The 21,301-nt window shown below is 42.7% G+C and overlaps 1 protein-coding gene, 1 long non-coding RNA gene and 1 pseudogene across 3 annotated transcripts in view; 2 read left to right on the top strand and 1 right to left on the bottom strand.

Moving 5' to 3' along the window:
• Window positions 1–21,301, top strand: part of LOC141279754 (uncharacterized) — a 70,434-nt gene that overhangs the window by 7,494 nt on the left and 41,639 nt on the right. For both annotated transcript variants that reach the window (XR_012334538.1, XR_012334537.1), the window contains exon 2: window positions 2,821–2,875. This is a non-coding gene — a long non-coding RNA (uncharacterized lncRNA). The remainder of the gene's footprint in view (window positions 1–2,820; window positions 2,876–21,301) is intronic.
• On the bottom strand, window positions 14,395–14,931 carry LOC101318859 (small ribosomal subunit protein eS10-like; annotated as a pseudogene).
• LOC101318567 (small ribosomal subunit protein eS27-like) lies at window positions 19,767–20,289 on the top strand. Its single transcript, XM_019946652.3, has one exon. It carries the CDS (start codon window positions 19,930–19,932, stop codon window positions 20,134–20,136), a length of 207 nt encoding a protein of 68 aa, XP_019802211.2. The 5' UTR covers window positions 19,767–19,929; the 3' UTR covers window positions 20,137–20,289.

Raw genomic sequence — 21,301 nt, 5'->3', positions numbered from 1 at the left:
CTAGAGCCCGTGCTCCGCAACAGGAGAAGCCACCGCAATGAGAAACCCGCGCACCGCACCGAAGAGTAGCCCCCGCTCTCGGCAACTAGAGAAAAGCCCGCGTGCAGAAAGGAAGACCCAATGCAGCCAAAAATTTAAAAAAAAAAGGCATTCTCAGAGAACTGTAGCCCTATCCTCACCTGCACTTCCCATTCCCATTATCTTCTCTTTTTACCCTTTTCCACCCACCCACCCCTGGTAATCAACTTAAGTTCCTGAGAACTTCAGTTACCCCCCACCTTTTAGAAATATGTAAAATGTGAACATTTCTGAAGTAGAGACTCTTAGTCACCTACCCCAGATGAGTTCATCCTCCAAAGTCATACAGTCAGTGGTGGGGGGAGGGATAAAGTGGGAAATTGGTATTGACATATACATACTGATATGTATAAAATAGATAACTAAAAAGGACCTACTGTATAGCACAGGGAACTCTGCTCAATACAATGTAATGACCTGTATGGGAATAGAATTTTAAAAAAGAGTGGATATTTGTGTATGTATAACTGATTCACTTTGCTGAACAGCAGAAGGTAACACAACATTGTAAATCAACTATAGTCCAATAAAAAAAATAAAGCATTGAATATTTTTAAAAAGTCATACAATCTATAATTTTCACTCATCAAAGGCTCCCTTCTCCTACTCTCCCTGGCAGCTAGGTGTAGTCACAGGACTACTGCTTTAAAAGGTTTTTGCATGTCTTCTTTTCCTCTTTTTTCTTTTTCTTCCAATTCTCCATCCTGCTGCCTAGAATGTAAATGTGATGGCTGGAACTCTAACAGCTATCTTAGATCTTGAAGCCAAGAGTCCAAGGGATAGAGGAGTGGAAAGCTTAAAGAGCTTGCATTCCTGATGATATCATAGACGCTCCATACCAGTTCCAGACTGCATTTGTGTGTGTGTTGCATGCAAGGCTTATTCATTGTTTTTTGGTTTTTTTAAAAATTTATTTATTTAATTTATTTATTTTTGGCTGCGTTGGGTCTTCGCTGCTGCACACGGGCTTTCTCTAGTTGCGGCGAGCGGGGGCTACTTTTTGTTGCGGTGGGCAGGCTTCTCATTGTGGTGGCTTCTCTTGTTGCAGAGCACAGGCTCTAGGCACGCGGGCTTCGGTACTTGTGGCAAGTGGGCTCAGTAGTTGTGGCTCGCGGGCTCTAGAGCACAGGCTCAGTAGTTGTGGCGCACAGGCTTAGTTGTTCCATGGCATGTGGGATCTTCCCAGCAAGGGCTTGAACCCTTGTTCCCTGCATTGGCAGGCGGATTCTTAACCACTGCACCACCAGGGCAGCCCCTATTCATTGTTAATTTGGGTGTTCTATCACATAAAGCTGAAACTAATCTTTTTTTAATTAATTTATTTATTTGCTTGTGCCGGGTCTTGGTTGTGGCAAACGGGCTCCTTAGTTGCAGCTCTTGGGCTCCTTAGTTGCAGCTCGAGGGCTCCTTAGTTGCGGCATGCAGGCTCCTTAATTCTGGCATGCGAACTCTTAGTTGCAGCATGCATGTGGGATCTAGTTCCCTGACCAGGGATCGAACCCAGGCCCCCTGCATTCGGAGCGCAGAGTCTTAACCACTGCGCCACCAGGGAAGTCCCTGAAACTAATCTTAACTGCTTCAGTTTCTAAATGAAATTAAGCAAATAGATCTGATTTTATTTTTGCTTGTGTCATTTAAATTTATTATTTCATTATTTATGGTCCCATGTAAATCCTGTAATAACTCAGAATGAAAACCATAAGTTTGCATTAGAAATTTTGGTATTGTGATGTCGTCAGGGCTAATATTGATATATGGTTAGTGTTCATGCGTATGGTTATGCTGGTTGTTTACAGATGACTCCAGTACTGAATGAAAAGTGCCTATGCCATATTTGCTACTAAATATTTCAAAAATCACCCCAAATAAGAATTGCATTCACTGATTTGCACATTTAACAAATAGTTATGGAATGTACTGTGCTAAAGTGTCAATTCAATGGAGAATGAAAATGAACACAGACCCTGTCTATTTACAAACCAATAAGGCTATAGATATTAACGAAGAGTCATATGTATGTATATACATTTGATTGTATATATTTGTTATGTTATATAATATGTTATGACAAATGAGAGGTAGAAGGAGCAGAAAGATGCGATTCTGAGAGTGTTTTTTGTGGGACCTAGCCCAGGAGTCAGGAGGCTCAGAGAAGGCCTGAAGAAGCTAGATCTGAAGGTAGAAATTAGCAAGGTAAAGGGAAGAGCAGGTTCAAAGGCCCTGTGGTGAGAGGGATCCTGCTGAGTGTGAGGGATGAACATATGTTCAGTGTGGCTTGAGCAGAGAGAACGAGGGGCAAGGCGAGGTCCCCGGAGCAGGGAGGAGCCAGACTGTTCCTGGTCACACAGGCCATGTTAAAGAGTCCTGTTTGTTTCTTGTCCCACAAGGATCACTGTTTTTTATCACCTGGTGTCCAATGTTTCGAAAACCATTATTTTTCATATGTTTTTGAAATATATTTTCTCTACCTTTTCCTCTAATGGTTACTTAGTATTTCATGGTATAGATGTGTCTTGATTTATACAACCAATCCTCCACGGTGATCATTGAGATATTTTCTAATTTTTTGCTGTTTCAAAGTGTTACAACCAACATCTTTACACATGAACCTTCTCTTCCATTGCATGATAGCTGTGCAGACACAATTTGTCAATAGAAGGGGCTGATGGAAGAAAGTCAAATGCAGACACCCTTTAGGTAAATTAAACAAGACTTCTCTCTTATGGTCATTTTCCTTTCCAGAACCTGCTGTCTCTCACTCCAGGCCAGCCGCCTTCAGGAATGCCCAGTTTACTAGGTAGGTACCTGTAAACCCCTGTTATGAATTGTTTCAAGTTCCTTCTTTGTGTGTAGGACTGCTTGGCCATTGCCACTTAAGAGGTAAAGTTAGGCAACTGTTTTATTTATTTATATTTTATTTTTAAATTTTTTGGCCACACCGCGAGGCATGTGGAATCTTTGGGAATCTTAATTCCCAAACCAGGGATCGAACCCGCGCCCCCTGCATTAGAAGGCAGAACCCTAAGCACTGGACCACCAGGGAAGTCCCTAGGCAACTGTTTTAAATATCCCTGAACCTGCTATGATGAAGAGGAGGCCGTTCTGACCACAGCACATAGGAGTTTCTAGAGCCTCACTTCCTCACCCGGGTTTATCAGCTGTATTGATGAATGTCAGTAGCTGGCTCCGAGGGAAGGAAAGCCAAGCCCAGTCACCCCCTTGGGTAAATCAGACAGGTTTTACATACCTAGGGGATCCATAAGGAAGCGAGCAGTCAGAAAACAAATCAATCAGCAGCAATCTTTGGGAGGGACAGAAGTGCAAGCTTCAGAACCTAAACAATCTCACCATAAATGTGCGTGTGCTGGTGGTGGGGTGAGGTGCAGATGGGAACATCTGAGTCTCCAGGGTCACATTCAGCCTCCAGGAAGCTCAACTGACCCCTCCTGGGCCCAGACTGCTGTGTGTATGTATCAACCTGGTATGTGCTGGGCCAGGTGACCCTCCCCAGTCCTGGGGCTAAACACTATGGGGTTTCACTGTGGGGCACCATTTACATACCCTCAGCATGGCTGATCATCACCCTGCCCGACCTCAGGTAAGCTGCCTGGTCTACAAAGTTCCTGAACTCAGAGTTGTGGACACGGGACGTGGCTCAGTGCATTGGAGTCTCTGGGATCGTCCAGCAGATCCTTAGACCAGATGAACGGCCTGGCTGCACGCATACAGGTTCAAAAGCTAGAAGCATCTTTCACCATCCATTCTTGGGAAATGCCTCTTACAACCTTTGCCCATTTCCACAGCCACTGCTGCACCTTTTCCAAGACCTCATCATACTAAGCCTCAGAATTGGCCTTGGACATGGCCTTCATGGTCCCCGGCTCTCTACACACATCCCACATATGTGGCTCTCATTACACGTGTATTAGCGTGAGTTTAGACCTTTGGGATTGGTGTACATACCTACACCCCCTAACTTGGAAACATAAATTTCCCACATCTGCCAGGTGACATCCCATTACAAGTTATACATTTAGGCTCAGCATTTTAAGACTGCTTGCTTTGAGAATATGTGATCTGACCAAGATAATACCTCCCTTTGGACTGTCAAGTTTAAACATGGCGGGTCCAGTTCCAATATGAATTTCAAGAGCTTGACTGAATGATATACACAAGTAACCATATAGAGAGACTGGTTGTGATCTCTCACTCTGCTCCTCCATTCAGTCTGTATCTGTTGAAAGGATGTATCTGTTGCATGGATTAACCACTGTCTTTATACAGAAACGTCTCCTCTATGACTTGTTTCTCTCCGGAGTACTGGAGACCCTGGTGCCCGCCCATCTCAAGTCTCTCCTCCTCAGTCCAGCTGGTTTAGTCTCACAGCTTTGCCAACTGGGAGTATGTCTTCCACCTTTGCCCTTTCTTTTATCAATAAAACAGGAGGAAGAACAATAGGGCCACAAATCCCTTTCCTTAGGCAGTACAAGGAGGCCAAGGCCATGCTATTTATAGCAAGTAATGCAAACGGAAATAAATCAAGATATTTTCTCCTGTGGGTAACTTTGTTCTGGCTCCTGGCTACTGTTTAACTTCCTTTGGTGATTGTAGCCATATTTTATAAACCCTGCCAGCAGCTGGACCTCGCTCAACTGCAGCAAATCCTGGGAAATCAGACCCAGCTCTCTCTATATATACCTTGTCCTGTGCACTTGCAAACGGACAAGGCTTGCTATCTGATTTCCTGTCCTGACAATTTTGCTTTACTTCATGTCCTTACCATTAAAAAATTTTTTTAATTGAAGTATAGTTGATTTACAATATTATATTAGTTTCACGTGTACAATAGAGTGATTTGAACTTTTTATAGCTTATACTCTACTTAAAGTTATTATAAAATACTGGCTATATTCCCTGTGCTATACAATATATCCTTGTGGTTTATGTATTTTATAAATAGTAGTTTGTATCTCTTAATCTCTTACCCCTTGTTGCCTCCCTCCCTCTCACCTCTCCCCACTGGTAAACCACTAGTTTGTTCTCTGTATCTGTGAGTCTGCTTCTGTTTAGTTATATTGATGTGTTTGTTTTATTTTTTAGATTTCACATATACGTGATGACATACGGTATTTGTCTTTCTCTGTCTGACTTATTTCACTGAGCATAATGTCCTCCAGATCCATTCATATTGTTGCAAATGGCAGAAATTCATTCTTTTTTATGGCTGAGTAGTATTCTACTGTATATATATATATATATATATATATATATATATATATACCAGATCTTCTTTACCAATTCATCTGTTTATAGACACTTGTGTTGCTTCCATATCTTGGCTATACTGCTGCTATGAACATTGCGGTGCATGCATCTTTTCGAATTAGTGTTTTCATTTTTTTTGGATATATACTCAGGAGTGGAATTGCTGGATCGTATGGTAGTTCTTATTTATTTTTTTATTTAGGCCGCACTGTGCGGCATGCAGGATCTTAGTTCCCTGACCAGGGATCGAACCCATGTCCCCTGCAATGGAAGCTCGGAGTCTTAACCACTGGACTGCCAGGGAAGTCCCTGGTAGTTATATTTTTAGCTTTTGAGGAACCTCCATGCTGTTTTCCGCAGTGGCTGCACCAATTTACATTCCCACCAACAGTGTACAAGATTTTCAAGTTTATTGTACATCCTTGCCAACATTTGTTATTTATGGTCTTTTTGATGATAGCTCTTCTGACAGGTATGAGGTGATATCTCATTGTGGTTTTGATTTGCATTCCATGTCCCTACCATTCTTGATTTCAGCCCGCAGTATGTGTCAAGGCTCTGTTTGTACTGTACACTGGCCACTCTGTGAAGGACTTTGACCCCAGCAGGGTATTATAGGAGGCAGAGGACTTTAAAGTAGGGAAAGGGGAGGGAAGGATTGACAGGTCAGTTTCAGTGAGAGATAGCAGTCCTGCTAACAACTGTGGGCAACCCCTGCTGGTTTGTATTCTGTTTAACTATTTTGAGAGAAAACAGAAAGTGAGAAACCAGCAAGGTGTGAAAAGATACTGAGGGCTAACCTACTTTTGGTTTGTGGGATTAAAAACAATTCTTGTTTTCTGATCATAAACCTCAGGTTTATCTGTAGATAGTAATTCATATACACAATGCAGCAACGATATAAGGCTTTGGCTTTATCCAGAGTTGGCAAATAAAATGACAGTGGTTGAGCTTAGCTATGTGAAGTCACCAGGCAAACTAGACAGTCACCCTGACCCAGGGTAAGATGGAGGCTGGTTAATTGATGATATTAAGAAATGAAAAGGAAGAGGTCAATGGGAGGGGTTAGAGTCCATGTAGAAATAAACGAACACAGTAACAGAAGGAGGCTATGAGAAGGTCAGAAGCACAGGTCCAGCACTGTCTGGAGAAGCCAGTGCTTCCAACATGATTGCCATTCTTTGTGGCAAATATATTATAATGACTGCTATTTTTATCGAGTCTTCCTTTTCTTTTTCTTTTTAAAAATCATTTATTGGGCTTCCCTGGTGGCGCAGTGGTTGAGAGTCCGCCTGCCGATGCAGGGGACGCGGGTTCGTGCCCCGGTCCGGGAAGATCCCACGTGCCGCGGAGCAGCTGGGCCCGTGAGCCATGGCCGCTGAGCCTGCGCGTCCGGAGCCTGTGCTCTGCAACGGGAGAGGCCACAACAGTGAGAGGCCCAAGTACCGCAAAAAAAAAAAAAAAAAAAAAAAAAAAAAAATATATATATATATATATATATAAAAATATAAATATATATATATATATATATATATCAGGGACCCAGCAGCTCCGCGGCACGTGGGATCTTCCCGGACCGGGGCATGAACCCGCGTCCCCTGCATCGGCAGGCGGACTCTCAACCACTGCGCCACCAGGGAAGCCCCTATTTATATTTTATTGAGGCATAATATTTTTAATTAAAAAATTTTTTTTTAATTTTTGGCTGCACGGCACAGCTTGTAGGATCTTAGTTCCCCAACCAGGGACTGAACCTGGGCCACGGCAGTGAAAGCGCCAGGTCCTAACCACTGGACCACCAGGGAACTCCACTGAGGCGTAGTTGATTTACGATATTAAATAAGTTTCAGGTCTACAACATAGTGATTCACAATTTTTACAGGTTACGTTCCATTTATAGTTATTATAGAATATTGGCTATGTTCCCTGTGCTGTACGATATATCCTTGAAGCTTATTTATTTTAAACACAGTAGTTTGTATCTCTTAATCCCCATACCCGTATCTTGCCCCTCCCCACTTCCCTCTCTCCACTGGTAACCACTAGTTCGTTCTCCATATCTGCGAGTCTGTTTGGGCCTCGTTTTCTTTATCTGTGAAATAAGGAGGTTAAACTAGAGAATGTAGGGGAAACCGTGAAAATCATTGAAATGGAGCAAAATGATTACTGGGTGTCTTCAGTGGAAAAATAGGCAGACATTATCTGAACACACCCTGCTGGGTCATCTAATTCTATGGAGTATCTGCGCCTTTTCTTGTCTTTGAGCTCTTTTGTAAATTCATAAATTGTAGATAACTGATGGCAATGCAAATGATTCTTGTCCATAGGCATGCAACTAAAGTTTGATAGGTGGAAATGCAATTGAATTCTTTCTTTCCCTGCGTTATTACAATTGTGTATCAATTTGTAAGTTCATTATTACCAATTGCTTATATATGTGGTTCTTTGTATTATCCTTTGACCCAGTTATAATATCTTATTAGTCCTCTAATTTGTTAACAAGTTAAATAAAATCTTTGACCTATTATTATTTTATATTTTGATGAGTGTCACAATTTTACCATGTTTAAAAAACTATCCTTTACAACAATTGCTCAAAAATCCAATGATCACAAAACTATTTGGTAGAAAACCATAGTTTTTTTAGGAGGATACTGTGGTGAAAGTGATGAATTGCTTCCAAAATTGCTTAATTTAGCCTGTGGTTATAATTATACACCAGAAAGATATAGATTAAAAAGATCAAATGCTTGCTATACACCTGAAACTAACACAACATTGTAAATCAACTATACTTCAATTTTTTTTTTTTTTTTTTTTTTGCGGTATGCGGGCCTCTCACTGTTGGCCTCTCCCATTGTGGAGCACAGGCTCCGGACGCGCAGGCTCAGCAGCCATGGCCCACGGGCCTAGCCGCTCCGCGGCATGTGGGATCTTCCCAGACCGGGGCACGAACCCGCGTCCCCTGCATCGGCAGGCAGATTCTCAACCACTGCACCACCAGGGAAGCCCTATACTTCAATTTTTAAAAAAAGATCAAATACTAGAGAGTAATGGATTTACCAAATACCCCAGGTGTATGCCTGAGTCATGTAGAAGCTAATTGGTTCAAGGTGTTTTCTTAACAGAAATTTTATTGGCCAGGCTTGTACCTGAGATCATTCAGAGTAGAGACTCTTCCAGCCTTTGCCTCGGCTATACTTTGGTAAATATGCCTTTGTCATGTGCCATCTATGTCCACTTGGGGCTTTCTGTTGACAGAAGCAGCTACAGCTTACTACGCTGGGGTGGTTTCAAGCAAGACCACTGTGCAAGAAATGATAGTGGAGTAAGATTCGGGGTGGGCAGCCTTGAGAGGAAATGTACATACGGGAGAAGGAATTCTGAAGGGATCTTCACAAATCAGTCAACACTTGTACAGATCTATCTGTAAACCAGGTATGAGCTTTTTCTTTATCCAAACCTGGTCCTAGGAAACTCTCCATGAGGTCATGGTGTGGCTTGATGGAGGGGCGGCAATGCAACAGGAGTGGGTGTCAAAGGAGAAATAGGTGTTGAATAAGTCCTAGCCATATGCGTGTACACCTTGCATATGCCTTTTAGACCTGCTCCAATCTGCTCTCGTGTGTACGTGTACCACCACCATCTGAGGATGCAATGCTGCTGCACACACCTGACCTCATGGCTTGGCAGGTCAGAGAGCACCCAGTCTGTAGAATTACCAGATTTCTCACAGCCAAGCATCTGGTCCTATCAGGGCTTAGTAACAAACCAGAAACTTTTTCTCAAAAGTAGAATAGTTAATAGCAGAAGAGGGCATGGCTTTGCTCCAAAATTGTACCTATTTAGACTATGATTTTCCTACTGGGGCTTTGTCTGGTACTTTTATTTACCAAAAACATTCAAGTGCTATGCTGTGTCAAAAGGCCCAAGTGGCAGGGTGGCTTGTACCGCAGCCTGGATTCACTGCAGAGTTTTATTGCTCTGGGACCCCACTTAAAACTGGCTTCTTTAAGGCAAGTGGTCTGGAGCAGCACATTCAAAGGTGGTATAATTTTGCCTTCAAAATCCAAAGAAGCTAAAACTATAAAACTCTTAGGAGAAAACATTGGTATAAATCTTTGTGACCTTGGATTAGGCAATGGTGTCTTACATAGATATGTGGTTTAAGATATGATACTTAAAGCACAGCAACCAAAGAATAAACAGATACGTTGGACTTCATCAAAATTAAAAACTTTTGTGCATCAAAAGACACTATCAAGAAAATTAAAAGATCACTCACAGAGTGGGAGGAAATATTTGCAATTACGTATCTGGTAAAAGTCTAGTATCCAGAATATAAAAAGAACGCTTACAACTCAACCATAAAAAGACAACCCATATGGGAACATATGTATATGTATAACTGATTCACTTTGTTATAAAGCAGAAACTAACACACCATTGTAAAGCAATTATACCCCAATAAAGATGTTAAAAAAAAAAAAAGACAACCCAATTTAAAAATGGACAAAGGATCTGAACAGAAGTTCCTCCAAAGATATCCAAATGGCCAATAAGCACATGAAAAGATGCTCAATGTCATCAGTCATTAGAGATGCAAGTCAAACCATAATGAGATACCATTTCACACCCACTAGGATGGCTATAATAAAAAAGATGGGCAATAGAAAATGTTGGTGAGGATGTGGAGAAATTGGAACATACATTGTTGTTGGAAATGTAAAATAGTGTAGCCACTTCCAAAAGCAGTTCAAAAACTTAAAACCCAGCAGTTCCGCTCCTAGACAGATCACCCAAGAGAAGGGCAAACAAATGTTCCCACAAATACTTATACATAAATGTTCATAGCAGCATTATTCATAATATCCAAAAAAAAAGGAAACAGCCTGTCAACTGATGCATGGATAAACAAAATGTGGTGTATTTTATACAATGTAACGTCACTTGGCCATAAAAAGGAGAAAAATACTGACACATGCTACAACATGAAAACACGCTAAGTGAAAGAAGCCAGTCGCAAAAGACCACATATTCTATGATTCTGTTCATACGAAATGTCCAGAATAGGCAAATCCATAGATACAGAAAGTAGATCAGTGGTTGCAGGGCTGGGAGGAGGGGGATGGGGAGTGACTGCTAATGAGTTTGAGAGTTTCTTTGGGGGATGATGAAAATGTCCTGGAATCAGAGAGTAATGAGGATTGCAAACCTCTGAGAATAAACTAAAATCCACTCAATTGTACTTCGTTCTTCTTTAATCTGAAAACAGTTCTTCAATCTGTCTTTGTCTTTCATGACATTGATGCCTTTGAAGAATATAGGCCAGTTATTTTGTAAACTGTCCTCCATTTGAGCTTGTCTGCAGTTCCTTCGTGTTTAGATTCAGGTCGTGCATTTTGGGGCAGAAATGATGTTGTCTTTCTCAGAGCCTTATTTCAGGAGAGACCTGCTGTCAATTTTCCTGGTGTCACTTTGTCTCAATACTGGTGATGTGAACTTGGATTGGGTGCTAAAGCTGCTGTCTGGCAGGTCTTGCCACTGTCAAGTTACTATTTGCCCCTTTACAATCAATATGTAATTTGTGGGGAGGTACTCTGACACTATGTAAAAAACCTATTCCTCGTGAAACTATATCACTAGCTTTAGCATCCATTCATGATTTTCTGAATCCTCTAAGGGTTTTTTTTGTTGTGTTTTTTAATTTAATTTAATTTAATTTTGGCTGTGTTGGGTCTTTGTTGCTGCGTGTGGGCTTTCTCTAGTTGCAGCGAGTGGGGGCTACTCTTCGTTGTGGTGCGCAGGCTTCTCATTGTGGTGGCTTCTCTTGTTGCAGAGAATGGGCTCTAGGGTGCGGGGGCTTCAGTAGTCGTGGTGTGCAGGCTCAGTAGTTGTGGCTCACGTGCTTAGTTGCTCCGTGGCATGTGGGATCTTCCCGGACCAGGGATTGAACCCGTGACCCCTGCATTGGCAGGTGGTGAATCCGCTAAGGTTTAAAATGACTTGTTTCTACTCAGACTAGAGGCTGTTTAAATAATTGTTGTTTTACTCCTAAATTAATACCAATTCCTCTACGAAAGGGTTTGTTTGTTTTTAAAAGTCTTGATATTCTCCTGATCACAAGAAGGGCATCCAGGCAGAGAAAAAGTTTGACAAAAAGAATTAAAAAAACAGCAGGGTGCTTTCCTTTTTCTCTTCTCTTTTGTTTTCAAATGCAACCTCTGTGTCTAGACATGGAAATAAACACACAGTTGTTCAGTGTAATTGTATCTATTGTTTAGGGGGCTGAATCAGGCTGGTGGGGAGGACTCACTAATGAAGAGGTTAACACTATTTTTTCCTTCCCACTCAGCACCCATTGGAACAAGTACAGCTTTGGAAACGTAAAATAATGTTTTCGATGTCTTATTAAGCCCATCATTTGATTTCCTTTTTTGGTAGTCCTGGTGATGGTGGGTGCAGATATTGGGGAAGCCAGTGGCTCAGGAGACATTCTGGAAATAAAATGCTACAAGAACAAGTGATCAGACTTCACTGATGCATGTCTCAACACACTGCTTCCTGGCTACAGACAATCTTAACTTCAGTTTTCTAAGCCCCAGTTTCCTTATCTGAAAAGTAGGAGGGGATAATAATAGTACCCAACTAATTGTTTAGCTGATTAAATGAGATAATACACGTGAAGCACTCGGTATGGGGTTGGCACCTAATTAAGTACTCTGTAATGTTTGTTATTATTATCATTATTCAGTGGTCTTAACTGGGCAGGGGTTATTGCAGTGACTGCTTTAGGAGGAAGACTAAGTTGCCAGGCTGGATGCTCAATCCTAAAATCCTAATACCACTGCCTACTAATTTCATCAGTGTAGCCTCAGCCTGTTTGGGCTTCGAAGGGCTTTGTAGCTCCAGGTGTTGCCAATTAAAAGGCAAAGGCCTGAGGACATGTTCACCTCCTCTGCTGCCTTAGAGAGCAGAGCCCTGGGAGGGACAAAAATGCAGGCAGGAGAGCTCCAGCTCTAGAAGGATGGTAAGGGAGTGTCTGTAGCATCAAAATATCTGGGTTTAAATCTCACCTCCTGGGAATGAGTGGTGTGAGTTTCATTACTGTTTATATTTTTTACTGGAGTATAGTTGATTTACAATGTTGTGTTAATTTCTTCTGCACAGCACAGTGACTCAGATATATATATATATATATATATATATATATATATGAAGCTAGTGGCTCAGGAGACAGTCATGGCCATATGTGTGTGTGTGTGTGTGTGTGTGTGTATGTTTTCATATTCTTTTCCATATGGTTTATCCCAGGACATTGAATATAGTTCCCTGTGCTATGCAGTAGGACCTTGTTTATCCGTTCTATGTATAATAGTTTGCATCTGCTAATCCCAAACTCCCAGTCCTTCCCTCCCCGACACCCCCTCCCTCTTGGCAACCACAAGTCTGTTCTCTATGTCTGTGAGTCTGTTTCTGCTTCGTAGATAGGTTCATTAGTGTCATATTTTAGATTCCACATATAAGTGATATCATATGGCACTTGTCTTTCTCTTTCTGACTTACTTAACTTAGTATGATAATCTCTACTTGCATCCATGTTGCTGCAAATGGCATTACTTTGTTCTTTTTTATGGCTGAGTAGTATTCTATTGTATATATGTACCACATCTTCTTTATCCATTCATCTGTCGATGGACATTTAGGTTGTTTCCATGTGTTGGCTATTGCAAATAGTGCTGCTATGAACATAGGGGTGCATGTATCTTTTTGAATTATAGTTTTGTCTGGATAAATGCCCAAGATTATATATATCCTGGGATTGCTGGGTCATATGGTAACTCTAGTTTTCTGAGGAACCTCCATACTGCTCTCCATAGTGGCTGCACCAACTTACATTCCCACCAACAGTGTAGGAGGGTTCCCTTCTCTCCACATCCTCTCCAGCATTTATTATTTGTAGACTTTAAAAAAAAAAAGATTTATATATTTATTTATTTTTGGCTGCGTTGGGTCTTTGTTGCTGCATGCGGGCTTTCTCTAGTTGCAGCAAGCAGGCTTCAGCTTCAGCGGGCTTTGTTGTGGTGCGCGTGCTTCTCATTACGGTTGCGGGGCACAGGCTCTAGGCGTGCAGGCTTCAGTAGTTGTGGCACGTGGGCTCAGTAGCTGTGGCTTGCAGGCTCTAGAGCACAGGCTCAGTAGTTGTGGTGCATGGGCTTAGTTGCTCCACAGCATGTGGGATCTTCCTGGACCAAGGCTCAAACCCATGTCCCCTGCATTGGCAGGTGGTTTCTTCTTTTTTTTTTTTTTTTTTTTTTGTGGTAGGCGGGCCTCTCACTGTTGTGGCCTCTCCCGTTGTGGAGCACAGGCTCTGTATACGCAGGTTCAGCGGCCATGGCTCACGGGCCCAGCTGCTTCACGGCATGTGGGATCTTCCCGGACCGGGGCACGAACCCGTGTCCCCTGCATCGGCAGGCGGACTCTCAACCACTGCGCCACCAGGGAAGCCCATGGCGTGTGCTTTTGAGTTTCACTGTAGTCCTTCTCAACATAGACAGTCTCTCACATTTTCTCATTTTAAATTTATATGTTTATCTTCCCATGTAGGTCTTTAATCTGTCTGGAGCTCACTTTTGTGCGTGGTGTTAGGTGGGGATCCGGTTTTTTTTCTCTAAAACGTGAGCCTTTTTTTTCAGGACCTTTCACTAAACAACTGCTCTTTTCCTATTGCTTTGTGGTGCCAGAAGGTACCATGTTTGTCCTGTGCCTTCTTGAGATTAGACAAACCAGAAGAAGGCAGAACCTAGTGGGGGACAGAGGGGAGAGATGCCGCTGTTTGGACTCCAGGTATTTCTACATCCAGAAACCCTAACCCTGCCTTGTTTTTGCTTTACTTTTTGTCATTTGCAACTGAAGTGACTATTACAACCATGATGCCTTAATCTAGCTTCTATCTAGGAGAGCATACCCTCTTGACTAAGGCTGCCTGGGTTCCAATCCCAGCTCCACTACTAAGTGGCTGTGTGACTTTTTTTTTTTTTAATCTTTTCTGACTACACGTTAATTCAACACAAAACAATCTCTTCCAGACTTTACTGAGGTGGCTGACCACGTACGTCCACGACCAAATCTGCCTCTAAACTGGAATTTAGTTGCTGACCCAGCCCCGGCCTCGGCTTTCTTGTCGGCACCAGAGGGCGCAGCGCTTCATCTGTAGGTGACTCTGTCGCCTTCCCCTCTTGTGAGTCTTGCAGGTCGCTCTCCCTCCAGACCTTTGGGCCGTGGCCTGCCAGTCTCAGGACAACTGTGGCGCAGGTTAGCAGGCACGATCTCAGGGGGCAGTTGGAGGTAATCCCGGAGATAATGGGTACCCTCGTTGGTTAGGTACCAGTAGAAATGTCTCCAGGCAAACTGTTCCTTTATGTACCCTTATGATTTGAGAGACTGCATGGCCTTCATGACGTGAAGATTGGGCACATTCTTGTCTGCCAGCTCGGGGTGCTTAGGCATGTGGTTGTCCTTCTTGGCTACCATCACTCCCTCCTTAAAAAGGAGTTCATAAATGGCAATCCGGTTCCTCTTGGGCATCAACGTTTCGCGACAGCTGCTGTGTCCGGGGTCGGAGCTGGAAAGGAAGGGGTATCGGTTGTGTGACTTTGTTACAAGTTACAGGATCTTTCTGGGCATCAGTTTCTCCATCTGATAAAATCAGGGTAGTAACAGTACTTAATTCATAGGATTATGGTGAGGATTAGATGAAATAATACTTTAAAGCAGAACAGCGCCTGGAATGTAATAAATAATAAATGTTATTCACTTGCATAATCCTATGTTCCCAATTAGCTGTGAGTAAATCGTGTATGATTTTGATCTATCTGGTTATATTCTAATTACACCTGAGAGGCCATTTAGGAAGTCATTTAGAAAATTAATTTTGGGGGCATACAAATAAATTACCTCCTAATGGATCTATTTGAAAAGTCCTTTTCAGGAATTCCCTGGTGATCTAGTGGTTAAGGTTCCGCACTTCCGCTGCAGGGGGCGTGGGTGTGATTCCTGGTTGGGGTTCGGGGTGGGGGAACTGGGATCCCGCATGCTACACCAAGCGAGGCCAAAAAAATGAAAGTCCTTTTCCTGCACTGCCTTCTTGGGAACTGTGACAGTCGCCGTCACTAGGTGGCGCCTGAGTGGATTACGGGAGCGTGAAACAGTGGGCCTTAAAGCAGCAGTCCCCAGTTTTTTGGCACCAGAGACAGGTTTCGTGGAAGACAGTTTTTCCACAGTCCCGGGTGTGTGTGGGGGATGGTTCCGACGGTGATACGAGCGATGGTTCAGGCAGTAAGACCGATGGGGAGCAGCGGGGAGCGGCAGATGAAGCTTTGCTCGCTCCCCCCGCCTCTTACCTCCTGCTGTGTGGCCGGGTTCCTAACAGGTACCGGTCCGCGGCCCGGGGGTTGAGGACCCCTGCCTTAAAGAGCATCTGAGCCAGGGTCAGCTCACCATGTGCCAGAGGGATTCATAGGTGAGGTTAATTTGGCCTGCAAGGAATTCACAAAACGTTTTAAAGTGCATCTGCTAATATTCAAAAATCAGGAGATTCCATATAAAAACCCGACTTCCAGTGCCTGGATACATAGGAAAGCCTGACAACCTCGGACCTGCAGCGATGCTTCCTTGAGGGTGGGTGGGCTCTTCCAGTCCAGCACAGCCCCATTTGTTCCTGTCATTTGTCTCTCCCTGGCTCCTCTAGGCATTTGAGTTTCTAACCCCTACTTATCCCAATCCTTCCCTTTGCATATTGGAGGCTGAGGTCCTACAGAGAAGGGAAGGGCTAGAACTGGAATCTTACCCGACAGAGCAGGGCTCTTTTTTTTTTTTTTTCTGGCTGTCTCTCAAGGCTTGTGTGATCTTAGTTCCCTAACCAGGGCTTGAACCCGGGCCCATCAGTGAAAGCATGGAGTCTTAACCACTGGACCACCAGGGAAGTCCCCAGGGCTCTTTTTTATACCCATGTTGTTTCTTTTACACTTGGTTGTTTTCAGAGACTGACTGAAGCTAAAAAGTGGGTAAGACATTGTGGAAGAACTGAAATTTGGGAATTTAGGGGCACCAGTTAGATGATTAAAATAACGTGTGTGGGGACTTCCCTGGTGGCGCAGTGGTTAAGAATCCGCCTGCCAATGCAGGGGACACGGGTTCGAGCCCTGGTTTAGGAAGATCCCACACGCGGTGGAGCAACTAAGCCCGTGTGCCACAACTACTGAGCCTGTGCTCTAGAGCCCAGGAGCCACAACTACTGAAGCCCACGCACCTAGAGCCCATGCTCTGCAACAAGAGAAGCCACCGCGATGAGAAACCCACGCACCACAATGAAGAAGAGTAGCCCTGGCTCACCGCATCTAGAGAAAGCCCGCATATAGCAGCGAAGACCCAATGCAGCCAAAATCAATTAATAAATCAATTAATTAAAAAAATAAGATGTGGGAAAAAGTAGAGGTCAGTAGGATTCTTTTTCTTTTCTTTGTGCAAAACAACTTCATTGGTTTTGGGGGAAATAATATATGTTTAGTGCAAAACATTCAAACAATACAGAAAGATACAAAGAAGAGGGTAAACATTTCCCCAAATTCCACTTTCCATTTATAACTCCCATTCATTTTGGTGTCTATGCTTCCAGCCCTCTCTCTGTGTATTTATAGATACACTTAATATAGGCACTGTCAGGGCCAAGGAGTATCTGGGAGTATGGGGCCTTAAAGTTCCCACACCATCTTCATCAGCTTCCCTCCAAGTAATTCTTTGATATGGCCCATTGGGAGTTTTTTCAATTATATTAAAGTGGTATAAAAATGAAATGTCAAAACTTTATGCTCACCCCCAACTCTCTTCCAATCAGATTGCTATCCAGCCCACCTATATAGAAATTCTATATAGAAATTCTGGAGCTGCCAGTGCATGTTTCAAATTTTCCTAAATGAGAACATACAAGTTGTTTTGTAAACTGATTTTTCCACCAATAGAATTCCTAGAATATCTGTCCCTAGTTTATAAATACAGACTTTAGAAATGAATAAATAAATCTCACCTTCAAGAACACCCTCAGCGGACTTCCCTGGTGGTGCAGTGGTTAAGAATCCGCCTGCCAATGCAGGATACACGGGTTCAAGCCCCGGTCCAGGAAGATCCCACATGCTGCAGAGCAACTAAGCCCGTGTGCCACAACTACTGAGCCTGTGCTCTAGAGCCTGCAAGCCACAACTACTGAGCCCACGTGCCACAACTACTGAAGCCCGTGCGCCTAGAGCCCGTGCTCCACAACAAGAGAAGCCACCACAGTGAGAAGCCCGCGCACCGCAACGAAGAGTAGCCCCCGTTCGCTGCAACTAGAGAAAGCCCGCGAGCAGCAATGAAGATGCAATGCAGACAAAAATAAAAATAAAATAAATTAATTAATTAAAAAAAGAAGAACACCCTCAGCGTCGTCAGGCCAAGCCAGTCATTTAATCAGACTGCTCCATCTGACTGATGACTGGAAAGATGGGGAACAGCTAATCAGAACCCAGCGTGCACATTCTAAAGTCTGTATGATTGCTCACAGTAGGCACTAATAGGAACAATCTTTTTTTTTAACATCTTTATTGGAGTATATTTGCTTTACAATGGTGTGTTAGTTTCTGCTGTATAACAAAGTGAATCAGCTATTCATATACATATATCCCCATATCTCCTCCCTCCCACCCTCCCTATCCCACCCCTATAGGTGGTCACAGAGCACCAAGCTGATCTCCCTGTGCCATGCTGCTGCTTCCCACTAGCTATCTACTTTACATTTGGTAGTGTATATATGTCCATGCCACTCTCTCACTTCATCCCAGCTTACCCTTCCCCCACCCCGTGTCCTCAAGTCCATTCTCTACATCTGCATCTTTATTCCTGTTCTGCCCCTAGGTTCTTCAGAACCACTTTTTTTTTTTTGATGACCATATTAGTCAGGTTTTTGCTGTAATAATATTACATAGTAATCAGCTCCCAAATGTCAGTGATTTATAACTACAAATGTTTATTTTTCTCTTGCTGGTCTGCACACAGCATGTGGGTGGCCAGGCTTCCCCTGACCTTAGATTTGGGTCTGCTCCACGTGTTTCTCATTCCAGGACCCAGGCTGAAGGGGCAATGGCTATGCAGGGCATTCTCTCCTCATAACACATGTGCAGGAGGTCAAGCCAAATTTCACAAATTCATGTAGAGCCTCTGGTCAGACATGACGTTTGTTACATTCACCCATATTCTCTAGACCAAACCCAAAGTGAGTGAGTTAGAGAAGTGTGCTCCATCTGTAGTAAGCAATGGCGAGGATGGGGAGGGAAGAAAGAGTCATGAACAAAAATATTATCTACCACAGGGACCAACCAGGATGGGAGACAAAATGAAATTTAGACTAAGACCTATTGTTAAGCCTTATAAATGCAGTTTGAACCCACACGGCTTGAGAACCGCAACTGCTTCATCTAGTGTGTCCCTTAATCAAAGAACCTTTGTCCTCAAAGACTCTTACTGAAGGCTCCTCTCTGATCATACTCACTCTGCCTTTATATTTTATATGCTTTATGCTTCTGTATAGTATATGCTTTTTATGCTATTTAAAGTTATGAAGACCTCACCTGGGTCTTTAAAAAAAAGGAAAAGGTTAAACTGCCCTATCAATTTTTGATTGCTGAGAGAACTATTTTGTCCTTTCCCTGCCAACGTTACGCCAATCAGCAAAAATAAATTCTCCTGTGAGTAAAAACAAGGAGTATTGCTGCCAGGCAACAAATGAGAGAGCACTATTTTTATGTTTTTTGGAAGGTGTAGCATCTTGCTCCGCTGTTTCCATGGAGAATCCCAATTGTCAAGTTTAATCAAATGCTGGAAAATTGAAATTTATGCAAAGAGACTAGCTTAGTAAGCAATTACCTTTGCTAAGTGACAACGAGGAGAAATATTTCGATGAAACCTCTTACCATAAATCAAGCATTATCCCTTGGTATCAGTTGACTCAAATTAACACTTGCATGTGTGTCAACTGCTTTTCTAAAGCTATTGCAATAATATTTCAACAAAATCACAAATTGCATGCACACCACTTCCAGTATAAATCACCATGGATGTTTGGAGCGCATATGAACTACATCAGAATACAGTAAGGAATATATAAAGAATGGTTGTAAACAGGGAATTCCCTGGCAGTCCAGCGGTTAGGACTTGGCACTTTCACTGCCATAGGCCCAGGTTGAATCCCTGGTCGGGGAACTAAGATCCCGCAAGCTGCGCGGTATGGCCAAAAAATAAAAAAAGAATGGCTGTAAACAAAGGTGTCTCTTTTGTTAGCATGGTAATGTATCAGTTTCTAAAGTTCTTCCCAATAAATTAATAAGAGAAAATACTCAATGTAATTCAGAAGAAGTAAAGGAAATGGAGGGAGGGTGGAGTTCAGAGACCAGTCCTATCAGATATTAAAACATACAGCCTGTCCGGCAGTGATGACCTTCCCATGAGAACTTGCCTCTTGCAAAGGATTTCCTTCATCCCTCTCCAGAAGAGAAGATGAAACACAAGAAGAAGTGCCTGGTGCAGAGCCCCAGTTCTTATTTCATGGATGTGAAATGCCCGGGATGCTATAAAATCACCACTGTCTTTAGCCATGCACAAACAGTAGCTTTGTGTGTTGGCTGCTCTACTGTCCTCTGCCAGCCTACAGGAGGAAAAGCAAGGCTTACAGAAGGTTGCTCCTTCAGACAGAAGCAGCACTAAAATCACCCTGAATCAAGATGAATGGGAAACCATCCCAATAAACACATTTTGGATACAAAAAAAAATTTTATTAAAACATGCAGGATAACCAAACGTAAAATAGATAGCTAGTGGGAAGCAGCCGCATAGCACAGGGAGATCAGCTCAGTGCTTTGTGACCACCTAGAGGGGTGGGATAGGGAGGGTAGGAGGGAGGGTGATGCAAGAGGGAAAAGATATGGGAACATATGTGTATGTATAACTGATTCACTTTGTTATAAAGCAGAAACTAACACACCATTGTAAAGCAATTATGCTCCAATAAAGATGTTAAAAAACAAAACAAACAAACAAAAAACCATGCAGGATAAAAAAGAAAGGTATCGTTCTGATGAAAGAATAGGCAGCTAAATGGAATAGCATAGGGAGGTATGATAAAGCATATGATCTATTTCTGTGGTATATACCCCAAATAATCAAAACTTAGGACTTGAACAAATACTTGCACACCAAAGTTCATAGCAGCATTGTTCACAATAGCCAAAAGGTGGAAACAACCCAATATCCATCAACAGATGAATGGATAAACAAAACGTGGTATGTACATACCACATAATTATTATTCAGCCTTAAAAAGGAAGGAATTCTGATACATGCTGCAGATGAACTTTGAGGACATTATGCTAAGTGAAATAAGTGAGACATAAAAGGACCTGAATATAATTTTAAAGATCCTAAATGCTGCTGCTGTGCTCTTGCATATTTATTATAATTATGGGCTTTGTTTTTCTCTTCTCCAGTCAAGTTCTGCTCCTGACAAACTGAAGACGTTTCTCTCATGTTAGAGTTAAGTGATGTTTCGAAGGTGAGGTCAGATAATTATCTGAACTGTTTCAAAACTGGGGAGAGTTATGCTGACTGGGACACAGGATCCAATATACCTATTAGAAATATACATGAACTAAAAAAACAAAACAAAACAAACAAACAAAATGGAATCCAAGAAGTTGTGTGAGGGGTCCTGTCCCTGTGGAATGAAAAGGAGAGGTGGTCTAATACCAGCCCAGGCAGCTGGCTATGAACCACAGTACTTTGGGGAGAGGAAGTTCCAAGAAGAGAACCTCCAACTGCAGGTAGCCCTCCTGACCACTGGGAAGCCACGAGTAAGGGGAATCTACATCAAGCT

The sequence above is a fragment of the Tursiops truncatus genome, chromosome 10 (assembly GCF_011762595.2).
Source record: "Tursiops truncatus isolate mTurTru1 chromosome 10, mTurTru1.mat.Y, whole genome shotgun sequence".
Classification (NCBI taxonomy): Eukaryota; Metazoa; Chordata; class Mammalia; order Artiodactyla; family Delphinidae; genus Tursiops; species Tursiops truncatus.
The sequence above is the reverse complement of the archived record's forward strand: the minus strand, read 5'-3'. Positions and strand labels throughout refer to the sequence as shown.

Bases quoted from the DNA above. Each gene is read 5' to 3' on its own strand.
- LOC101318567 (XM_019946652.3), top strand. From the start codon at position 19,930: ATGAAACACAAGAAGAAGTGCCTGGTGCAGAGCCCCAGTTCTTATTTC.